The following is a 21,771-nucleotide window of genomic DNA, read 5'->3' on the forward strand; positions in this document are numbered from 1 at the left end:
TATCTTTGTTTGGAGGACGGGCTGAATATTTACAGCGTTATGGTTCGAACAAAATTCGTCAGTGAAGCACTTGTTCCGGAAGTGTTCGAACGAAATCGGTTGTGAGTCGTGTGTAAACCGTTTTTCATTCATAAACAGACTTTATTTAGTTCAGTATTCACTGTATCATTCAGAGTAAGAGGGTTATGACTGGATAAAATGAAGGTTGTGTCATCAGCAAATAAAATTGGGTTGAGGCAGCCCGTCCTCCAAACAAAGACCCAAAAGTGATTCCATACACCCGCCAAACCCTCTGTTTATGTATGGAAAACGGTTTATACACGACTCGCAACTGATTTCGCTCGAAACCTTCCAGAACAAGTCTCATTACCATCAGTGGAATTAGCGGGAGTTAGGTATAGAGAAACTGGATAGTTTCCTGTAAGGTAGTCCTTAACATTAATTTAGGGAGGATGGAATATCATTAGCAAAGGATGTGCAAATGGATGAGAAGTGAGTGTGGTGACAACCACCAGCCGGGTCGGACGTTCCCCTGGTCTCCCTGCTGGTGTTTACATTGGGTGATTGTTGGTTGCCCTGACGGGTGGTTGTTTGCCACTGCAGGGTGACTGTTTTCCAGTCTCAGTATGGGGGACTTACGTGTCGCCACTAAGGAGGAAGGACTCGGCTGGGCTGACATTTACCTGTCGGGTGGATACTAGCGTCGTCAGCAACACTCTGTTTGCAGTTATGGGTGTGAAAGTGGAAGATCTCGTCGGTCTACAGGTGGTTCGTGACGACAGAGTAGTTGTGAAGTTCGCCGAGAGTGGCTTGTTCCGGAGGTTTCTCGACCAGTATGAGGACAAGGTGGTGGGGCTGAGCAACGGTCTTGGCTCTGTGACTGTGACGAATTTGAGTGTGGAGTACACATACGTGTCTATTAAGAATGCACCGTTTGAAATGTCTGAGGATCTTCTCCGTCGGGCTCTTGCCAGGTATGTGTGGACTCTATTCGTGCCTGTAGATACACAACCGGGGACGTCAAGGGACTCGGTAATGGTTACAGAACGGTTAAGATGGTTCTTCATGGGAATGTGCCTTCTTCTCTCGCGCTTGCTGGCTTTACGGTCTGCTTCTCCTACCGTGGGCAGACTCGGACGTGTTTTAAGTGTGGCCACGTTGGACATTTGGCTGCTGCCTGCGACACTCTGGTGTATGATCGGGTAAATGTGTTTCATGAAGCGGATTTTCCCGAGCGTGAGGATGTCTCGGTTGTGGATGATACCCCTTGTGAGAGGACAGTTACGGTGATGGGTGCCGCTCCAGTTAGTGCGGTTGGTGGTGTGGGTGTCGGGGTGGTGGGGATGTGTGGACCCGCCCCCGCCGTCGGCTTCCTCACCTCCGCCGGCCCCGTCTCCAGCTCCTGTGTCGCCTGAAGGGTGTGGGCCTGTACCCCCTGTGGGTGAGGCTGATGTTTTTCCGGGTCGTGTGTTGCCCGGTGACTTGCGGCCGGCCGTGGGCTCTGCTGGGATGCCTCCTGCTGGGGGCGACAGTTCGGATGATCAGAGGCCTCTGTCCAAGCGTTCCCCGAGGACTAGGAGTGTGTCGCCCCCTCGTGGGTGGGCTGCAGAATGTGAAGTTGTGGAGGACGATGTGATGGAGGGGCCTGTGCTGCTGGTGCCTCCCCTCCCAGGGAGGCTGCCCCTAGTGGTCGTGACCTCGTGTATTTCCTATACTATCTGGGCGCCGAGGGTGAAGTGTTTGGTTTATGGGGTGCCGGAGTTGATGCCTCAGTCTTGTGCGTCGCCTGGTAGACCGCTGGCTGATCTCGAGCTCGTTTGGGAGGCGTACTGCTTGCGGTTTCCGAAGAGGGAGTTCCCCGATAAATATGCTTTTGTGTTTGCATTATATGTTTATAACATATACTTTTATAACTTATTACTTGGTATGTGGTTGTATTGTTTGCCTAGTTTAGAAGTTTGTGCACATTGTTTTGTGCTTTGTTCATACTGTAATGTGTTTTTCTGAGGTTGGAAGAAAACGTGCTCAGATTAGGGACTTATTTATTTTATTTTGTAAGTGAGCAGCTGCTTGCTTGTCGGAAAGAGGGGCCACGCAGTCTGCAGGCAGAGCTTATATAACCTCGGCCCGTTGTGCGCGCAACTTGGGCGGTTAAAGTCAGCTTTCAGACATACGTTTTCTCTTCCTCAGAAAACCCACGTTTTAAAAAAAAAAAAAAGTGTTCTTTTCCGTGTGTTAGACTGTTATCTTCTGTGTTGTGTTTCTAATGGTGTTCTATGTGTGTGTGTGTGTGCTTCTGGTGTGTGTTTTTTTTTTTTTTTCCCCGGGTCCTGCGTGTTCATGTATTTTTTCCATGTGTGTCTGGGTTGTGGTTGCTGTTTGTTTCACGGTTCCTGTGTGTTCCTGTGTGTTCCTGTGTGTTCCTGTGTGTTCCTGTGTGTTCCGGTCGAAGGATCGCGTGTTTCTGTACTGCGTGTGCCGGGTGTCTCGTGGGTTGTGTGTGCATTGAATTTTTTTTACTTTCTACCTTCTGAATATTTAATTTTTCGCCATTGTGTGGTTTTTAATGTATGTAACTTGGCGCGCCTCGTCTGGGTTGTGTAGTTTATTGTTGTGTTGTCTAATGAATTTTGCTTGTTTCATGGGTTCTCATTTACGTTTTGCACTCAAAATTGTCCACTGTGTTTTTATTGTGTTCACGTTTGTTCAGCTTTTAGTGTGTCATCTGTGTTGTATTTGTTCTGTGTTGCTTGCAGGTCACTTGGTGTTGTGTTGTTGGGTGGTGTGTGTTGTTGTTGTTGGGTGGTGGTGTGTTGTTGTTGTTGGGTGGTGTTGTGTTGTTGTTGGGTGGTGTTGTGTTGTTGTTGGGTGGTGTTGTGTTGTTGTTGGGTGGTGTTGTGTTGTTGGGTGGTGTGTGTTGTTGTTGGGTGGTGTGTGTTGTTGTTGGGTGGTGTGTGTTGTTGTTGGGTGGTGTGTGGTGTTGTTGGGTGGAGTGTGGTGTTGTTGGGTGGTGTGTGTTGTTGTTGGGTGGTGTTGTGTTGTTGTTGGGTGGTGTTGTGTTGTTGTTGGGTGGTGTTGTGTTGTTGTTGGGTGGTGTGTGTTGTTGTTGGGTGGTGTTGTGTTGTTGTTGGGTGGTGTTGTGTTGTTGTTGGGTGGTGTTGTGTTGTTGGGTGGTGTGTGTTGTTGTTGGGTGGTGTGTGTTGTTGTTGGGTGGTGTGTGTTGTTGTTGGGTGGTGTGTGTTGTTGTTGGGTGGTGTGTGTTGTTGTTGGGTGGTGTTGTGTTGTTGGGTGGTGTTGTGTTGTTGTTGGGTGGTGTGTGTTGTTGTTGGGTGGTGTGTGTTGTTGTTGGGTGGTGTTGTGTTGTTGTTGGGTGGTGTTGTGTTGTTGTTGGGTGGTGTTGTGTTGTTGTTGGGTGGTGTTGTGTTGTTGTTGGGTGGTGTGTGGTGTTGTTGGGTGGTGTGTGGTGTTGTTGGGTGGTGTGTGGTGTTGTTGGGTGGTGTTGTGTTGTTGTTGGGTGGTGTTGTGTTGTTGTTGGGTGGTGTTGTGTTGTTGTTGGGTGGTGTGTGTTGTTGTTGGGTGGTGTTGTGTTGTTGTTGGGTGGTGTGTGTTGTTGTTGGGTGGTGTTGTGTTGTTGTTGGGTGGTGTTGTGGTGTTGTTGGGTGGTGTTGTGTTGTTGTTGGGTGGTGTGTTGTTGTTGGGTGGTGTTGTGTTGTTGTTGGGTGGTGTGTTGTTGTTGTTGGGTGGTGTTGTGTTGTTGGGTGGTGTGTGTTGTTGTTGGGTGGTGTTGTGTTGTTGTTGGGTGGTGTGTGGTGTTGTTGGGTGGTGTTGTGTTGTTGTTGGGTGGTGTTGTGTTGTTGTTGGGTGGTGTTGTGTTGTTGTTGGGTGGTGTGTGTTGTTGTTGGGTGGTGTGTGTTGTTGTTGGGTGGTGTTGTGTTGTTGGGTGGTGTGTGGTGTTGTTGGGTGGTGTTGTGTTGTTGTTGGGTGGTGTTGTGTTGTTGTTGGGTGGTGTTGTGTTGTTGTTGGGTGGTGTTGTGTTGTTGGGTGGTGTGTGGTGTTGTTGGGTGGTGTGTGGTGTTGTTGGGTGGTGTTGTGTTGTTGTTGGGTGGTGTTGTGTTGTTGGGTGGTGTGTGTTGTTGTTGGGTGGTGTTGTGTTGTTGTTGGGTGGTGTTGTGTTGTTGTTGGGTGGTGTGTGTTGTTGTTGGGTGGTGTGTGTTGTTGTTGGGTGGTGTTGTGTTGTTGTTGGGTGGTGTGTGTTGTTGTTGGGTGGTGTGTTGTTGTTGGGTGGTGTGTGTTGTTGTTGGGTGGTGTGTTGTTGTTGTTGGGTGGTGTGTGGTGTTGTTGGGTGGTGTGTGTTGTTGTTGGGTGGTTTGTTGTTGGGTGGTGTTATGTTGTTGTTGGGTGGTGTGTGTTGTTGTTGGGTGGTGGTGTGTTGTTGTTGGGTGGTGTGTGTTGTTGTTGGGTGGTGTGTGGTGTTGTTGGGTGGAGTGTGGTGTTGTTGGGTGGTGTGTGGTGTTGTTGGGTGGAGTGTGTTGTTGTTGGGTGGAGTGTGGTGTTGTTGGGTGGAGTGTGGTGTTGTTGGGTGGTGTGTGGTGTTGTTGGGTGGAGTGTGGTGTTGTTGGGTGGTGTGTGGTGTTGTTGGGTGGAGTGTGGTGTTGTTGGGTGGTGTGTGGTGTTGTTGGGTGGTGTGTGGTGTTGTTGGGTGGAGTGTGTTGTTGTTGGGTGGAGTGTGTTGTTGTTGGGTGGTGTGTGTTGTTGTTCGGTGGTGTTGTGTTGTTGTTGGGTGGTGTGTGGTGTTGTTGGGTGGTGTGTGGTGTTGTTGGGTGGTGTGTTGTTGTTGGGTGGTGTGTGTTGTTGTTGGGTGGTGTTGTGTTGTTGTTGGGTGGAGTGTGGTGTTGTTGGGTGGTGTGTGTTGTTGTTGGGTGGTGTGTGCTGGTGTAAGGTGTTTCTTTTGGTGCTTCGGTGCCTTAATGTTGTCATGCTTTCCTTGTCATGTATTTGTTTTATAAAAAAAAATGGATGAGAAGAAACTATTGAATTGAATAGCAGTGTCAGAGGCTGAAAGCAGACCATCGTCATTGGATAGGAGTATTTTTTGCTTAACCTAACTAACCTGCGTCTTTAACCTAACCTAAAGTAACCTACGCCTACCTATACATAGAATTTTTATGTATACTAATATTAATTTATATATGAGAACAAACCAATTTTTAATGCACAGAATGTTACAACTGACGACTGCGTCTGGGGAGGACGGCCGCTGCTTTAACCAGCCTAGTGTGAGGACGGCCGCTGCTTTAACTAGCCTAGTGTGAGGACGGCCGCTGCTTTAAAGATGCTAGTGTGAGGACGGCCGCTGCTTTAACTAGCCTAGTGTGAGGACGGCCGCTGCTTTAACTAGCCTAGTGTGAGGACGGCCGCTGCTTTAACTAGCCTAGTGTGAGGACGGCCGCTGCTTTAAAGATGCTAGTGTGAGGACGGCCGCTGCTTTAAAGATGCTAGTGTGAGGACGGCCGCTGCTTTAAAGATGCTAGTGTGAGGACGGCCGCTGCTTTAAAGATGCTAGTGTGAGGACGGCCGCTGCTTTAACTAGCCTAGTGTGAGGACGGCCGCTGCTTTAAAGATGCTAGTGTGAGGACGGCCGCTGCTTTAACTAGCCTAGTGTGAGGACGGCCGCTGCTTTAACTAGCCTAGTGTGAGGACGGCCGCTGCTTTAAAGATGCTAGTGTGAGGACGGCCGCTGCTTTAACTAGCCTAGTGTGAGGACGGCCGCTGCTTTAACTAGCCTAGTGTGAGGACGGCCGCTGCTTTAAAGATGCTAGTGTGAGGACGGCCGCTGCTTTAACTAGCCTAGTGTGAGGACGGCCGCTGCTTTAACTAGCCTAGTGTGAGGACGGCCGCTGCTTTAACTAGCCTAGTGTGAGGACGGCCGCTGCTTTAAAGATGCTAGTGTGAGGACGGCCGCTGCTTTAACTAGCCTAGTGTGAGGACGGCCGCTGCTTTAAAGATGCTAGTGTGAGGACGGCCGCTGCTTTAACTAGCCTAGTGTGAGGACGGCCGCTGCTTTAACTAGCCTAGTGTGAGGACGGCCGCTGCTTTAAAGATGCTAGTGTGAGGACGGCCGCTGCTTTAACTAGCCTAGTGTGAGGACGGCCGCTGCTTTAACTAGCCTAGTGTGAGGACGGCCGCTGCTTTAAAGATGCTAGTGTGAGGACGGCCGCTGCTTTAACCAGCCTAGTGTGAGGACGGCCGCTGCTTTAAAGATGCTAGTGTGAGGACGGCCGCTGCTTTAACTAGCCTAGTGTGAGGACGGCCGCTGCTTTAACTAGCCTAGTGTGAGGACGGCCGCTGCGTTAAAGATGCTAGTGTGAGGACGGCTTGTACAAGTACAAATAATCGCCAACAGAACCCTAACCTAACCTGTGCCTAAATATGCACAATATGCTAATATATAACAAGATTAATTTATATTTGAGAAAATTCCTGTTTTGAATGAACAGCATTAAAGTTTGTGAATGCGTTTTTGGGGGTCAACCGCTGGATGGAATGGACTTAGTTTGAGGAGGGGTTGCATGAGGACGGGCTGGAGCAAGGGCATACCTGAATCATGCCTGGAGAGGGTTCTGGGAGTTCTTCTACTCCTCCGAGCCCTGCCTGAGGCCAGGATCGAGGAGTTTGCTACTGGAATGGTTCCATAAAGGAAGCAGCTCCCTTGCGACACAAGACTGAGAAAGTTCAAGCCCACAACAAAGAGGTTATATGTTTGAGACCTAAACTGTTAAGGGATTGTCAGTACAAGACGCTGTGTTTGAGATGGTTGACACCGAGAGTGTCTGGATCACAGTGTTATACTCTGACAAGCTCCGAAGACGTACGTAAGCATTTCTTCAGTGTCAAAAATATATATGATTCGTTGCAGAAATGTCTGGCGGGAGTAGCAGATAACAAGTACATAATAACCGGGGCTCATTAGCTGAAGCGTGACCCTGTGAACTCGGCTAGAGTAGAACACGTGCACATGCTGACACATTTTCTCGTGCTCATTCCAGACACAAATTTCTCATCACGATCTCATATCAACAATTTGTTCCTTGTTAAGCTGGCGACTGATGGAGGTGGCAGACCTCCGGATAGCTTATGCCCCTTCTCCTCCCTTTCTTAACCTTTGGTAGAGCAGGAGTTAGGATTAAGCCTGCCATGCCCTTATGCCTGCCATTATATGCAAACATATAATGGGGGAGCCGGTCGGCCGAGCGGACAGCACGCTGGATTTGTGATCCTGTGGTCCTGGGTTCGATCCCAGGCGCCGGCGAGAAACAATGGGCAGAGTTTCTTTCACCCTATGCCCCTGTTACCTAGCAGTAAAATAGATACCTGGGTGTTAGTCAGCTGTCACGGGCTGCTTCCTGGGGGTGTGGAGGCCTGGTCGAGGACCGGGCCGCGGGGACACTAAAGCCCCGAAATCATCTCAAGATAACCTCAAGATAACCGTCCTCAGGCCAGGCTCGTTAAAGTTGCGACCATTCCCAGAGATGAATTCATCAATTGTAATGAATTGTGTATTTAAAATAGATTTGTTCTCATATAATAATATTATTATATATTAAAGTTCTGTGTATAGTTAGCCATTGGTTAGGTTTGGTTACGTTATGTTGGTGATAACTTACATTTAGAGAACTTGGGTGAAACATCTAGATTTTTACAGATGTTGACCAGACCACACACTAGAAATTGAAGGGACGACGACGTTTCGGTCCGTCCTGGACCATTCTCAAGTCGATTGAGAATGGTCCAGGACGGACCGAAACGTCGTCGTCGTCCCTTCACCTTCTAGTGTGTGGTCTGGTCAACATACTTCAGCCACGTTATTGTGACTCATCGCTTTACAGATGTTGTCAGCGAATCACTGTTCGAGAAATCTTCGATCATCATCAGCTGTGAATCGTGTGAAAACGGTTTTCCATTCAGAAACACGGGGTTTGGCTGTTGACTTAACGAGCATTTGGAACCTGTTAGATGACCGGCAGAGAGTGTGAGAACCTGTTAGATGACCGGCAGATGGTGTGGGAACCTGTTAGATGACGGGCAGAGAGTGTGGGAACCTGTTAGATGACCGGCAGAGTGTGGGAACCTGTTAGATGACCGGCAGAGTGTGGGAACCTGTTAGATGACCGGCAGAGTGTGGGAACCTGTTAGATGACCGGCAGAGTGTGGGAACCTGTTAGATGACCGGCAGAGTGTGGGAACCTGTTAGATGACTGGCAGAGTGTGTGGGAACCTGTTAGATGACTGGCAGAGTGTGTGGGAACCTGTTAGATGACTGGCAGAGTGTGTGGGAACCTGTTAGATGACTGGCAGAGTGTGGGGGAACCTGTTAGATGACTGGCAGAGTGTGGGGGAACCTGTTAGATGACTGGCAGAGTGTGGGGGAACCTGTTAGATGACTGGCAGAGAGTGTAGGAACCTGTTAGATGACCGGCAGGGAGTGTGAGAACCTGTTAGATGACTGGCAGAGAGTGTGGGAACCTGTTAGATGACCGGCAGAGAGTGTGGGAACCTGTTAGATGACCGGCAGGGAGTGTGAGAACCTGTTAGATGACTGGCAGAGAGTGTAGGAACCTGTTAGATGACCGGCAGGGAGTGTGAGAACCTGTTAGATGACTGGCAGAGAGTGTGGGGGAACCTGTTAGATGACTGGCAGAGAGTGTAGGAACCTGTTAGATGACTGGCAGGGAGTGTGAGAACCTGTTAGATGACTGGCAGAGAGCGTAGGAACCTGTTAGATGACTGGCAGGGAGTGTGAGAACCTGTTAGATGACTGGCAGAGTGTGTGGGAACCTGTTAGATGACTGGCAGAGTGTGGGGGAACCTGTTAGATGACTGGCAGAGTGTGGGGGAACCTGTTAGATGACTGGCAGAGTGTGGGGGAACCTGTTAGATGACCGGCAGAGTGTGAGAACCTGTTAGATGACTGGCAGAGTGTGGGGGAACCTGTTAGATGACTGGCAGAGTGTGGGAACCTGTTAGATGACTGGCAGAGTGTGGGGGAACCTGTTAGATGACCGGCAGAGTGTGAGAACCTGTTAGATGACTGGCAGAGTGTAGGAACCTGTTAGATGACTGGCAGAGTGTGGGAACCTGTTAGATGACTGGCAGATGGTGTGGGAACCTGTTAGATGACGGGCAGGGAGTGTGGGGGAACCTGTTAGATGACCGGCAGAGAGTGTGGGGGAACCTGTTAGATGACTGGCAGGGAGTGTGAGAACCTGTTAGATGACTGGCAGAGAGTGTGGGAACCTGTTAAATGACCGGCAGGGAGTGTGGGGGAACCTGTTAGATGACCGGCAGGGAGTGTGGGGGAACCTGTTAGATGACCGGCAGAGAGTGTGGGGGAACCTGTTAGATGACCGGCAGGGAGTGTGAGAACCTGTTAGATGACTGGCAGAGAGTGTGAGAACCTGTTAGATGACTGGCAGAGAGTGTGGGAACCTGTTAGATGACCGGCAGGGAGTGTGGGGGAACCTGTTAGATGACCGGCAGAGAGTGTGGGGGAACCTGTTAGATGACCGGCAGAGTGTGAGAACCTGTTAGATGACTGGCAGAGAGTGTGGGGGAACCTGTTAGATGACCGGCAGAGAGTGTGGGGGAACCTGTTAGATGACCGGCAGAGTGTGAGAACTTGTTAGATGACCGGCAGGGAGTGTGGGGGAACCTGTTAGATGACCGGCAGAGAGTGTGGGGGAACCTGTTAGATGACCGGCAGGGAGTGTGGGGGAACCTGTTAGATGACCGGCAGAGAGTGTGGGGGAACCTGTTAGATGACCGGCAGAGTGTGAGAACCTGTTAGATGACCGGCAGGGAGTGTGGGGGAACCTGTTAGATGACTGGCAGAGTGTGTGGGAACCTGTTAGATGACTGGCAGAGTGTGTGAGAACCTGTTAGATGACTGGCAGAGAGTTTTGGAACCTGTTAGATGACTGGCAGAGTGTGAGAGAACCTGTTAGATGACTGGCAGAGAGTTTTGGAACCTGTTAGATGACTGGCAGAGAGTGTGAGAACCTGTTAGATGACTGGCAGAGTGTGTGGGAACCTGTTAGATGACTGGCAGAGAGTGTGGGAACCTGTTAGATGACTGGCAGAGTGTGTGGGAACCTGTTAGATGACTGGCAGAGAGTGTGGGAACCTGTTAGATGACCGGCAGAGTGTGTGAGAACCTGTTAGATGACTGGCAGAGAGTGTGGGAACCTGTTAGATGACTGGCAGAGAGTGTGGGAACCTGTTAGATGACCGGCAGAGTGTGTGAGAACCTGTTAGATGACCGGCAGGGAGTGGGGGAACCTGTTAGATGACTGGCAGGGAGTGGGGGAACCTGTTAGATGACTGGCAGGGAGTGGGGGAACCTGTTAGATGACTGGCAGGGAGTGGGGGAACCTGTTAGATGACTGGCAGGGAGTGGGGGAACCTGTTAGATGACTGGCAGAGAGTGTGTGGGAACCTGTTAGATGACTGGCAGAGAGTGTGAGGGAACCTGTTAGATGACTGGCAGAGAGTGTGAGAACCTGTTAGATGACGGGCAGAGTGTGTGGGAACCTGTTAGATGACTGGCAGAGTGTGTGGGAACCTGTTAGATGACTGGCAGGGAGTGTGAGAACCTGTTAGATGACTGGCAGGGAGTGTGAGAACCTGTTAGATGACTGGCAGAGAGTGTGGGAACCTGTTAGATGACTGGCAGAGAGTGTGGGAACCTGTTAGATGACTGGCAGAGAGTGTGGGAACCTATTAGATTACCGGCAGAGTGTGTGGGAACCTGTTAGATGACTGGCAGAGAGTGTGAGAACCTGTTAGATGACTGGCAGAGTGTGTGGGAACCTGTTAGATGACTGGCAGGGAGTGGGGGAACCTGTTAGATGACTGGCAGGGAGTGTGAGAACCTGTTAGATGACTGGCAGAGTGTGGGGGAACCTGTTAGATGACTGGCAGGGAGTGTGAGAACCTGTTAGATGACTGGCAGAGTGTGGGGGAACCTGTTAGATGACTGGCAGGGAGTGTGGGAACCTGTTAGATGACTGGCAGAGTGTGGGGGAACCTGTTAGATGACTGGCAGAGTGTGGGGGGAACCTGTTAGATGACCGGCAGAGTGTGTGGGAACCTGTTAGATGACCGGCAGAGTGTGTGGGAACCTGTTAGATGACCGGCAGAGTGTGTGGGAACCTGTTAGATGACCGGCAGAGTGTGTGGGAACCTGTTAGATGACCGGCAGAGAGTTTTATGACGGGCACATTGTTACAGCTTTCACCATAAAGGTCATTCTCCTAAAATATATTTTTTATACATTACGGAAGAGATTCGGTTGTGTGATAGATGCGTCAATATGTGGGTTATTTCAAGGGAAAAATTTAATGTATGTTTTCTACATTTTTCAGGATTTGATGCCCATGCGTAATCGCAGCTGAGTGACAACAAAAGAGAGAGAATGTTGGCAGAAGCATACGATGACACCAACGTGATAGTTTGTGGAATGATCAAGGTTTGCGTACAACTACAAGGACGGTGTTGGCAGTGACTTAAGTGACAGCATCAGGGCAGTGCTGGTAGCAAGGGTTACATTACACTTACATAGGACGGTGTTGACCGGATAAGTCTCAAGTGTCGAGAAACAGAACAGTCTATCTGGCGGATAACTGTAGGCACTGACCCTCACACGTCCCTGGTTCATCACGACTGCTGGCACTGACGCTCACACGTCCCTGGTTCATGACGACTGCTGGCACTGACGCTCACACGTCCCTGGTTGATGACGATTGCTGGCACTGACCCTCACACGTCCCTGGTTCATCACGACTGCTGGCACTGACCCTCACACGTCCCTGGTTCATCACGACTGCTGGCACTGACCCTCACACGTCCCTGGTTCATCACGACTGCTGGCACTGACCCTCACACGTCCCTGGTTCACCACGACTGCTGGCACTGACCCTCACACGTCCCTGGTTCACCACGACTGTAGGCACTGACCCTCACACGTCCCTGGTTCATCACGACTGCAGGCACTGACGCTCACACGTCCCTGGTTCATCACGACTGCTGGCACTGACGCTCACACGTCCCTGGTTCATCACGACTGCTGGCACTGACCCTCACACGTCCCTGGTTCATCACGACTGCAGGCACTGACGCTCACACGTCCCTGGTTCATCACGACTGCTGGCACTGACGCTCACACGTCCCTGGTTCATCACGACTGCTGGCACTGACCCTCACACGTCCCTGGTTCATCACGACTGCTGGCACTGACCCTCACACGTCCCTGGTTCATCACGACTGCTGGCACTGACCCTCACACGTCCCTGGTTCATCACGACTGCTGGCACTGACGCTCACACGTCCCTGGTTCATCACGACTGCTGGCACTGACGCTCACACGTCCCTGGTTCATCACGACTGCTGGCACTGACCCTCACACGTCCCTGGTTCATCACGACTGCTGGCACTGACCCTCACACGTCCCTGGTTCATCACGACTGCTGGCACTGACCCTCACACGTCCCTGGTTCATCACGACTGCTGGCACTGACCCTCACACGTCCCTGGTTCATCATTACACACTCAGCACAACACACACACACACACACACACACACACACACACACACACACACACACACAAACACACGGATAATATCACCAATGTGTTTCTAGCACCTGTTTACTGGTATAAACATGAGCTGTCTCGTACGAACGAAAAGGCCACTCGCAGTTTTCTCTATCCGTATGGTCCCGTGCTCTTAGCAAGACATCAATACATATTTCGAAGACATATGCAAACAGCTCGAAGTCAAAACAAATATATTAAACTATGGGAAACTTAGCTCTTGCTGACTGGAAAGCATATTAAGGCCTTACAGAGAACAATGTAGGACAATTAATAGAACTCGGGTATCATTCGAACACCATGAAAAATGGCAGCATTAGTGTGATCGTGGCAACATTGGCTAGAAATTCAGAGAGCAATTATTTGGCCAGCCATGGTGACGTCGGGACCAGCCGTGGATAGTGAGGCATGTCTGTAGTGCTGACACCAGCGCTGCGGGACCCCAGGAGGCCAGGATGAGGCACCATACACCCAAGAGACTCCAAGTACTCGCCTCAGCAGCACCCAGACACCCCAGGAGGCCAGGATGAGGCACCTTGAGACACTCAAGACACAGCTGCTGGTGCTGGTGTCTTTGGGAATTGTGGCAAGAGCAGGTGAGTTGTATATGTGTGAGTTGTGTGTGTGTTGTGTTGGGTGTGTGTGTGTGTTGTGTTGGGTGTGTGTATGTTTGTGTGTTTAGGAGTTTACCAGATCGGGTGTACACTTTCTAACTAGCTTGATCAAAAGGTTATCGTGGGAGAGATTCGGAGATTGGAGGTTTTAAATAAATTGCAGGACACCTAGGACATCAGGGAGGCTGACAACAGTGTGAGCATCAGACAACAGGCGGTCGGTGACCCCCACATCCTGATTTGACCTTTCCTGGAGTAGCCTTCTAGATAAAGGTAGCTGTCCTCCTCTCGCAGGAGTTCGATAGTTTTCCTTTTATATTAATGTAAGGCGAGGACCCACGGTTCCAGTTAGGAGGTCCAAGTCATCTTTACATTTGGTGGCTCTGTCTGGGAGTAGGACAACCTCGATTTAACATTTGGGGTCCTCGTCTGAGGACGGAGAGAATCCCTGAGGTCACATTTGGGAGTTTGTGAGGGGCAGGTGTGGGCCTCTACCGTACATCTGGGAGCTCGTTCAGGACGGTGAGGGTTCCTTCTACCTTACATCAGATAATAGTTTTGTATGTTTGTTAAAATACTTTTGGCAACCCTGCCCACACCAAGCTCTCACTGGGTTGGGGTGCCAACAAGTACTAGAAATATTATCCCCTCAAGAAACACAAATATCTGTTTGATTACATAACAATTCGATGCACTATGCACTATGCACTATAGGGGCGGGGAGGTTAATTTCCCATAATTACACTTACACAGCCTTCCCGGTTTGGTGCCTTCTTTTGATAATTACTTACTTCCCATAATTACAAGAATATTTATAATAAAAAGATTATTATTGTCTCAAAATATTGCCATCTCTCTCATATTTTCACAAATATTTAAATTACTTGTATTTTTTGGGTTGACATGGCCCCCTTCAACATATACATACAGAATACAACCAAAATTTGCTTCTTTTATTGTCGCTCTTTTGATGGTCTAACCATTCAGCTGAACTACAGTCTCCCAACAACACTTATCCCCTGAAGCAGCAAATGAATTGGAGATCATAACATATTTATTAGGCCTCGTCACTTTTGAAACTGAAATAAGTTTATTGAGGTAAAATCCACACAAAGGGATGAGGTAGCTCAAGCTATTCTCACCCCGTTCAGTACATCGTGTTAATATATACATAGACACACATCACAAACAATAAACATATTACCAAACATTCTGAGAGATAAACATATACATTTCTCCTTTACACAAGTAGTATGGTATCGTCACTCTTTGTAAGTCACATGTAGGATGAGGTGGAGTGAATGTTGGGCGAGACGGTAGGTGAGGCAGTGTATGCCCCTGGTCTGATTACCTTATGTCTGTTACAGGCAGCAAGGCGGTGTATGCCCCTGGTCTGATTACCTTATGTCTGTTACAGGCAGCAAGGCGGTGTATGCCCCTGGTCTGATTACCTTATGTCTGTTACAGGCAGCAAGGCGGTGTATGCCCCTGGTCTGATTACCTTATGTCTGTTACAGGCAGCAAGGCGGTGTATGTCCCTGGTCTGATTACCTTATGTCTGTTACAGGCAGCAAGGCGGTGTATGCCCCGACGTCAAGTTGGGCGGTCGGGCAGCAGCTGGAGACGTCAGAGGGTGAGGTAGAGCAGTACTCGCGGGGCGGCGTCCCGACCCTTCCCCGCCCACTTCACTTCCCCGCCCACGGTGAGAACCGGTTCAGTGTGGCCACCCAGCGTCACCAGTACTATGGCAGCTACCAACACCACAACGGCGACACCAATGCTTCCCCTCACCTGGACTATGAACTGGATCAGTCTTACCAGAACGAGGTTAATATCTACGAGTACTCGTACACGGAGAGCAGTGCCTATGTCAACCCCAATATGATGTACACTCGTGGTGGTGGGCGGCGTGTGGGTCCTGGGGGCAAGGTGGGCCGCCCACGGCGCCTGGGGGAGCGTCTGTGGTGGGCTGGCGTGCCCGTGCTGACTGCACGCGGAGACACCTTCCTCCCCAGGGGCGTCCCATCAGGGGTTGAGGAGGGGCGAGCACGAGCTGTGGTGACGGGCTCTCAGCACCATCACCAGGAGCCCATCAGTAACCCCGAGACCCGTGACTCTGAGTGGTACCTTCACGGTGCCAGCGGTGACCACAAACCCGCTCCTGATCTTCTGCTCCAGAATGATTCCCTGATTGGTATGATCAGAGTGCAGAAGTCGCTGCAGCAGTCACAGGAGACGGCCGGCTACGTGCATGACTTCCCTCCCGTGCCTGGCACCTCGGCTGCCCACCCACCACCCAGGCAGTGGGGAGGGTTCGACACTCTTCTCAAGATGATGAACCAGGCCGATGAAAGTGCACCAACCAAGGCATCCAAAGATCGTAACAGCACCGAGTATGGAACACCCATTGGCAAGAACAGAAATAGACAAGGACCCATCAATATCAGTATCAGTATCAGCAGCACCAGCAGCAGCAGCAGCAGCAGGAGCAGCAAGAGAAGGAAGAGCAGTGGTGATGGGTCCCAGCAGGTGTTGGCACATGTTGGTGATGAGGGTGATGATGAGTCCCACACACCTGTCACCACCACCGCCGTCCTGGGCTCCGTCATGCTCCTCATCATACTCGTCGTGGTGAGTCAGGTACTATCACTAACTCTTCCACTTCACTCACTCATAGTATATTCCTTGTAATGTGTCACAGTATATTCCTTGTACTGTGTCACAGTATATTCCTTGTACTGTGTCACAGTATATTCCTTGTACTGTCATAGTATATTCCTTGTACTGTGTCACAGTATATTCCTTGTACTGTGTCACAGTATATTCCTTGTACTGTGTCACAGTATATTCCTTGTACTGTCACAGTATATTCCTTGTACTGTGTCACAGTATATTCCTTGTACTGTGTCACAGTATATTCCTTGTACTGTGTCATAGTATATTCCTTGTACTGTCATAGTATATTCCTTGTACTGTGTCACAGTATATTCCTTGTACTGTGTCACAGTATATTCCTTGTACTGTGTCACAGTATATTCCTTGTACTGTCACAGTATATTCCTTGTACTGTGTCACAGTATATTCCTTGTACTGTGTCACAGTATATTCCTTGTACTGTGTCACAGTATATTCCTTGTACTGTGTCACAGTATATTCCTTGTACTGTGTCACAGTATATTCCTTGTACTGTGTCACAGTATATTCCTTGTACTGTGTCACAGTATATTCCTTGTACTGTGTCACAGTATATTCCTTGTACTGTGTCACAGTATATTCCTTGTACTGTGTCACAGTATATTCCTTGTACTGTGTCACAGTATATTCCTTGTACTGTGTCACAGTATATTCCTTGTACTGTGTCACAGTATATTCCTTGTACTGTGTCACAGTATATTCCTTGTACTGTCACAGTATATTCCTTGTACTGTGTCACAGTATATTCCTTGTACTGTGTCACAGTATATTCCTTGTACTGTGGCTCCCATACTCATGTGGATAACTAGGTTAACAACTACCACCAGCAGGCGGCACCGCTGGGAGAACAATGTGACACCAATGTGGATAACTAGTTATATTTGATTTCTCTTCGTCTTTGTGTAACTACAACCATATAGATTATATATAAATTTTGATTAAATATTTAGATTTTTATAATATATTACTGATAGCATTGCCTTTATATTTTCATTTAGTATTCACATACATCACTTAGTGATGCAGAGTGAAGAATAATCTTACTGGAAAGGGATTTTTAGTCAGTTCTACGTCAGCAAGTGGTAAAAACGCCCAGATACACACAGGACCAAGCCTAAACCAGTAGCCGTTAATTGAGGAGAATGTGATAAGATGATTTTGTCATGTTGAATGATTAGATAGATGATTTTGTCATGTTGAATGATTAGATAGATGATTTTGTCATGTTGAATGATTAGATAGATGATTTTGTCATGTTGAATGATTAGATAGATGATTTTGTCATGTTGAATGATTAGATAGATGATTTTGTCATGTTGAATGATTAGATAGATGATTTTGTCATGTTGAATGATTAGATAGTTGATAGGTTAATATTATTGGGTGATCCATAAATGTGCGGATGGTAGTATGATGAATTAATGAAAGTTTTAACACTTACGTATTGGTCAGCCTCACTAGCCAATAAATCCTTTCACACTTGACTAACTGGGGTGGTGACCTTCCTTGGAATTTCGCTGACGTAGCATAAGGCGAATGAATGGCGTCCTTCCTCGACGGTAATAGGTTCAACTAACATAACCCGCACGTGGCAAGCGCACATCCACACTACAGTTTTACAATACACACCAACCACTACAGACGAGTGTGATAAGATGGCGCTGTCACAACGTGACTGTGTACACCACACTATACTACACCAGGACTCCTGGTTCAACCTTGACTACTAGCGGACGTCTGGACACCACCTCCTGCCTGGGAGCCACCTGATCACGTTCTGTTTTCGCGTTTTGACTTTGCTACTGCCGTTTGGCATCCCTATTCAACGGTACGGTTGTACGACGCCAGGCGCGCACATCGCCTTGGGTCACGGGATTGTTGATAGATTTTGTTGACGTGTTCTGGCTGGTTCTCCCGGCGGGGTGACGGTGTTCGGGGCCGGCTTGGCCGAGAGGTGCCGGGGGTTGGTGGGTCTTGATGGGCGCCTGGTGTGCTCTCAGTCGTGGTGGGCGGCTGACTTCTGCTATACCGGAGGACACTGGATGACTTTTGCGTTTTAGTTGGGGGCCGAGTTTTTGGTTTTGCTACCTGGTGTTCTCTGTGTTGGGCGGGGCCGGTGCTTGTCACCCTGAGGGACTCCTGGGGCTCCCCAATCATCTGGCTATCTGGGTTTTTTGGCGTCACTTGTTTCGCGATTTGGCTTGGCGTTTCACCTTTCCAGGCTTCGCGATTAACCCTTTCCGGGTAGGCCGGGGCGCATCCGACCCCACCATCGTTGTCACCCCTAAATCAACAACAACTTATTTTCGTCTAATTTTGTTATAAAAAGATACTTTTTCAGAGTAAAAATGTTTTTTCATGTTCTACATTCAGGACCAATAATATAATTAGTAAATGTATCATATTTATTCATTACTAACATAATACTACGAAGCTTTGGGTAATTAGAGGGAGCGGTGGAGCACTGCCACCACCAGATCCACTCAACACCTGCCACACTACACTCACACCTGCGGCTTAAGACAAGAAATTTCCATACACTCGCAAATAGTGACAGAATCTTAATGTTACAAAAAATAATTAGGAGTATATGAATTGTATTACTCCAATAATTATGTATTTTTAAGACTTTTCAAAAATTTAATGACATCGAATCAAACTTTGAGTCATTTTTCAAGAACAATAATTTTACTAAAATACTTTCGCCTTTTTTATCATGATGCTGTTGAAAAAGGTTTATCAAGGCATTGTGAAAGTTAAAAAGTCTTCTCTGTTAAAAAAGTGTTCTATGTGTTGGGTGATATGTTTCTTAATGTGTTTTAAAACAGTCACCGGAGAAAAGTCATCATTTCAGGTGATGGTGGCACTGAGAGTGCAGTGGCGGGAGAGAGTGAAGGAGGAGGAGGCGTGGGGAGCACAGTCGCCCTCAGTACTCCCCGCCACCCCCGCCTCCACCAGCACCACGCCCCCCCTCAACCCTCACCACCTCCACCCACTCACACACCTTCAGGCTCAACCCATCAGGATTAAGGTCATCGTCTCTAATTATTTTGGTTCGTTTTTAAAATGATCAATATCAAAGCAAAGTTGGTTAAATTAATTTATTTTGGTCCCCATAGTATGGTGCGGAGCCACATAATAGCCTCAGGAACGGGATCTAATATTTTAAAGCTGAAGTTTACAATTGTGGTGAACAAGTTACAGATTCCACTGGCCTCAAGTTTTGTAATGGCTGTTTATCTGTAACTCAATAAGTATTAAAGTTGGATTAGTTTAATTATGAAAACCCAACGGGATAACGACGCTATGAGAGAAGATAATTATGAGATCAATACAGTGCTAAAGTGTTGTCATAAGAGTAACTTTAAAATTAGCCCAATCCGAGTTTAAAGGTAATGGTTTAAGTTTTTTAAGCAAGCAGAACATTCCTTCTGAATCACTGTATCGAGTTGTCAGTAACTGATCCGCTAGAACCAATTACAATCTGTGTAATATTAACCTCAATTTAATAAGACTATCAAAATCCTCAGATTAGGCAAAATTGTAATTAATTTTGTCAATAAAGATGTTAATAATAATAAATGTGTAATATTGTCAAATCCGATGATTCATTTAACCCTAGTTAAGCTTATAAGATTGGATCTTAAACCGTCCCGTGCTGTAGCTCAAACATATTTAACATCATTCTAACATAATAAATAATGTCTAAAGAACTACTTCAATAAATATTGATTTACTTAGGTGGTAGAATTATCTACAGTATTTTTAATAAGAATTTATTTTCATTGCAGGCAAAGGGTTTGCTGGAGAGGCGAGGTTCCAACACGAGCCTGACCCTGGAGCTAGCACCCAACTATGCTCCACCAGAGGTCCCGTCCCCACCTCGACATTGGTGAGCCCAACCCTCGCCCCATGTCTACTGCCACCTCATTCACAGCTCCGTAGCCTTAATATTACCAGTAGAAGTAGACGTGAACTTATAATATTACCAGTAGAAGTAGACGTGGCCTTATAATATTACCAGTAGAAGTAGACGTGGCCTTATAATATTACCAGTAGAAGTAGACGTGGACTTATAATATTACCAGTAGAAGTAGACGTGAACTTATAATATTACCAGTAGAAGTAGACGTGAACTTATAATATTACCAGTAGAAGTAGACGTGGCCTTATAATATTACCAGTAGAAGTAGACGTGGCCTTATAATATTACCAGTAGAAGTAGACGTGGACTTATAATATTACCAGTAGAAGTAGACGTGAACTTATAATATTACCAGTAGAAGTAGACGTGAACTTATAATATTACCAGTAGAAGTAGACGTGGCCTTATAATATTACCAGTAGAAGTAGACGTGGCCTTATAATATTACCAGTAGAAGTAGACGTGAACTTATAATATTACCAGTAGAAGTAGACGTGGCCTTATAATATTACCAGTAGAAGTAGACGTGGCCTTATAATATTACCAGTAGAAGTAGACGTGGTCTTATAATATTACCAGTAGAAGTAGACGTGGCCTTATAATATTACCAGTAGAAGTAGACGTGGCCTTATAATATTACCAGTAGAAGTAGACGTGGCCTTATAATATTACCAGTAGAAGTAGACGTGGCCTTATAATATTACCAGTAGAAGTAGACGTGGCCTTATAATATTACCAGTAGAAGTAGACGTGGACTTATAATATTACCAGTAGAAGTAGACGTGGACTTATAATATTACCAGTAGAAGTAGACGTGGCCTTATAATATTACCAGTAGAAGTAGACGTGGACTTATAATATTACCAGTAGAAGTAGACGTGGCCTTATAATATTACCAGTAGAAGTAGACGTGGACTTATAATATTACCAGTTTTAGTTTAGTTCATTTATTATGCACCCCATACCCATCTTGTGGGCGGTAGTGGAAAGGGTTACAGAGGCACATAATGGGCTCAGGGACTGAACCCCACAATTCATTTAGCTAAGCAAGTTACAATCTTGATGAGCTAGTTACAAAATTCAATATAAGTCATCACATCAACAATGGGTTCGAGATCGACCTCAAGTACAGGTTCTAAATTAAGCAACTGACATATGTGGAGAGCTAGTGTTAAAATTGATATGTTTGTCCTGCACACCGCCCCCCATCCAGTGGGCAGCGGTGGATAGGTTACACCGCCCCCCATCCAGTGGGCAGCGGTGGATAGGTTACAGTCACTCAGTTACTACCTACAGTTAGCAAACTGGGGATATTTGGCTAAAATTTCTGGTAGCAGATCATTTTGAATGAAATATTGACACATCGCTGGAACATTGGTTATAGAATTGTCTCTAAATTCACGTATCTTTTCGCACTCCATCACATAGTGACGGAGGGTGTGCGAATAATTTTGTTGACACAGTTTACATTTGGTCAGGTCTACATCAGCAGATAATGAGAATTCCCAGAGATACTTGTAACCGAGTCTAAGCCGAGCAATAGTAACATCTAGAAGTCTGCTGATTTTATTGGATGATCCATAGATGTGTGGCTCCTCTTGCATGATAGTATGATGATAGATGGAATTACTGGTGTCAATTTCACTTTGCCTCAGATCTACAAGATCTTGTTGAAGTTCTCGGTGCACTGCTGCTCTCAGATTGCTCATTGACAATCCAAGGTTACACTCAACGGCTCCTTTAAAGGCTTCCAGTGGTGCGGAGAGAAGCAGTTTGATCTGGGTGTGGCCGGTGGCCGCTGTTGTAGTCGCCTTAAGACGATGCCAACGCTTATAAAGTCATCCGTTGTATTCTCTGCATACCCCGCTACTGTACCCGCCTTAACACTGG

General features: G+C 47.5%; 1 protein-coding gene across 5 annotated transcripts in view; it reads left to right on the forward strand.

The window, feature by feature from the left end:
* Positions 1-273: 273 nt before the first annotated feature.
* The window catches only part of LOC123760857 (receptor-type tyrosine-protein phosphatase R), a 30,533-nt gene continuing 9,035 nt past the window's right edge, over positions 274-21,771 (forward strand). The window contains exons 1-5 of one of the 5 annotated variants that reach the window (XM_069329900.1): positions 274-395; positions 11,421-13,244; positions 14,830-15,902; positions 18,811-18,987; positions 19,748-19,848. In XM_069329900.1, the coding sequence (XP_069186001.1) occupies positions 13,175-13,244; positions 14,830-15,902; positions 18,811-18,987; positions 19,748-19,848 (1,421 nt within the window). In that variant the 5' untranslated portion in view covers positions 274-395; positions 11,421-13,174. The other 4 variants (XM_045746641.2, XM_045746642.2, XM_069329904.1 and 1 more) reach the window with 4 other exon arrangements.

This window comes from Procambarus clarkii, chromosome 3, assembly GCF_040958095.1.
Source record: "Procambarus clarkii isolate CNS0578487 chromosome 3, FALCON_Pclarkii_2.0, whole genome shotgun sequence".
Lineage (NCBI taxonomy): Eukaryota > Metazoa > Arthropoda > Malacostraca > Decapoda > Cambaridae > Procambarus > Procambarus clarkii.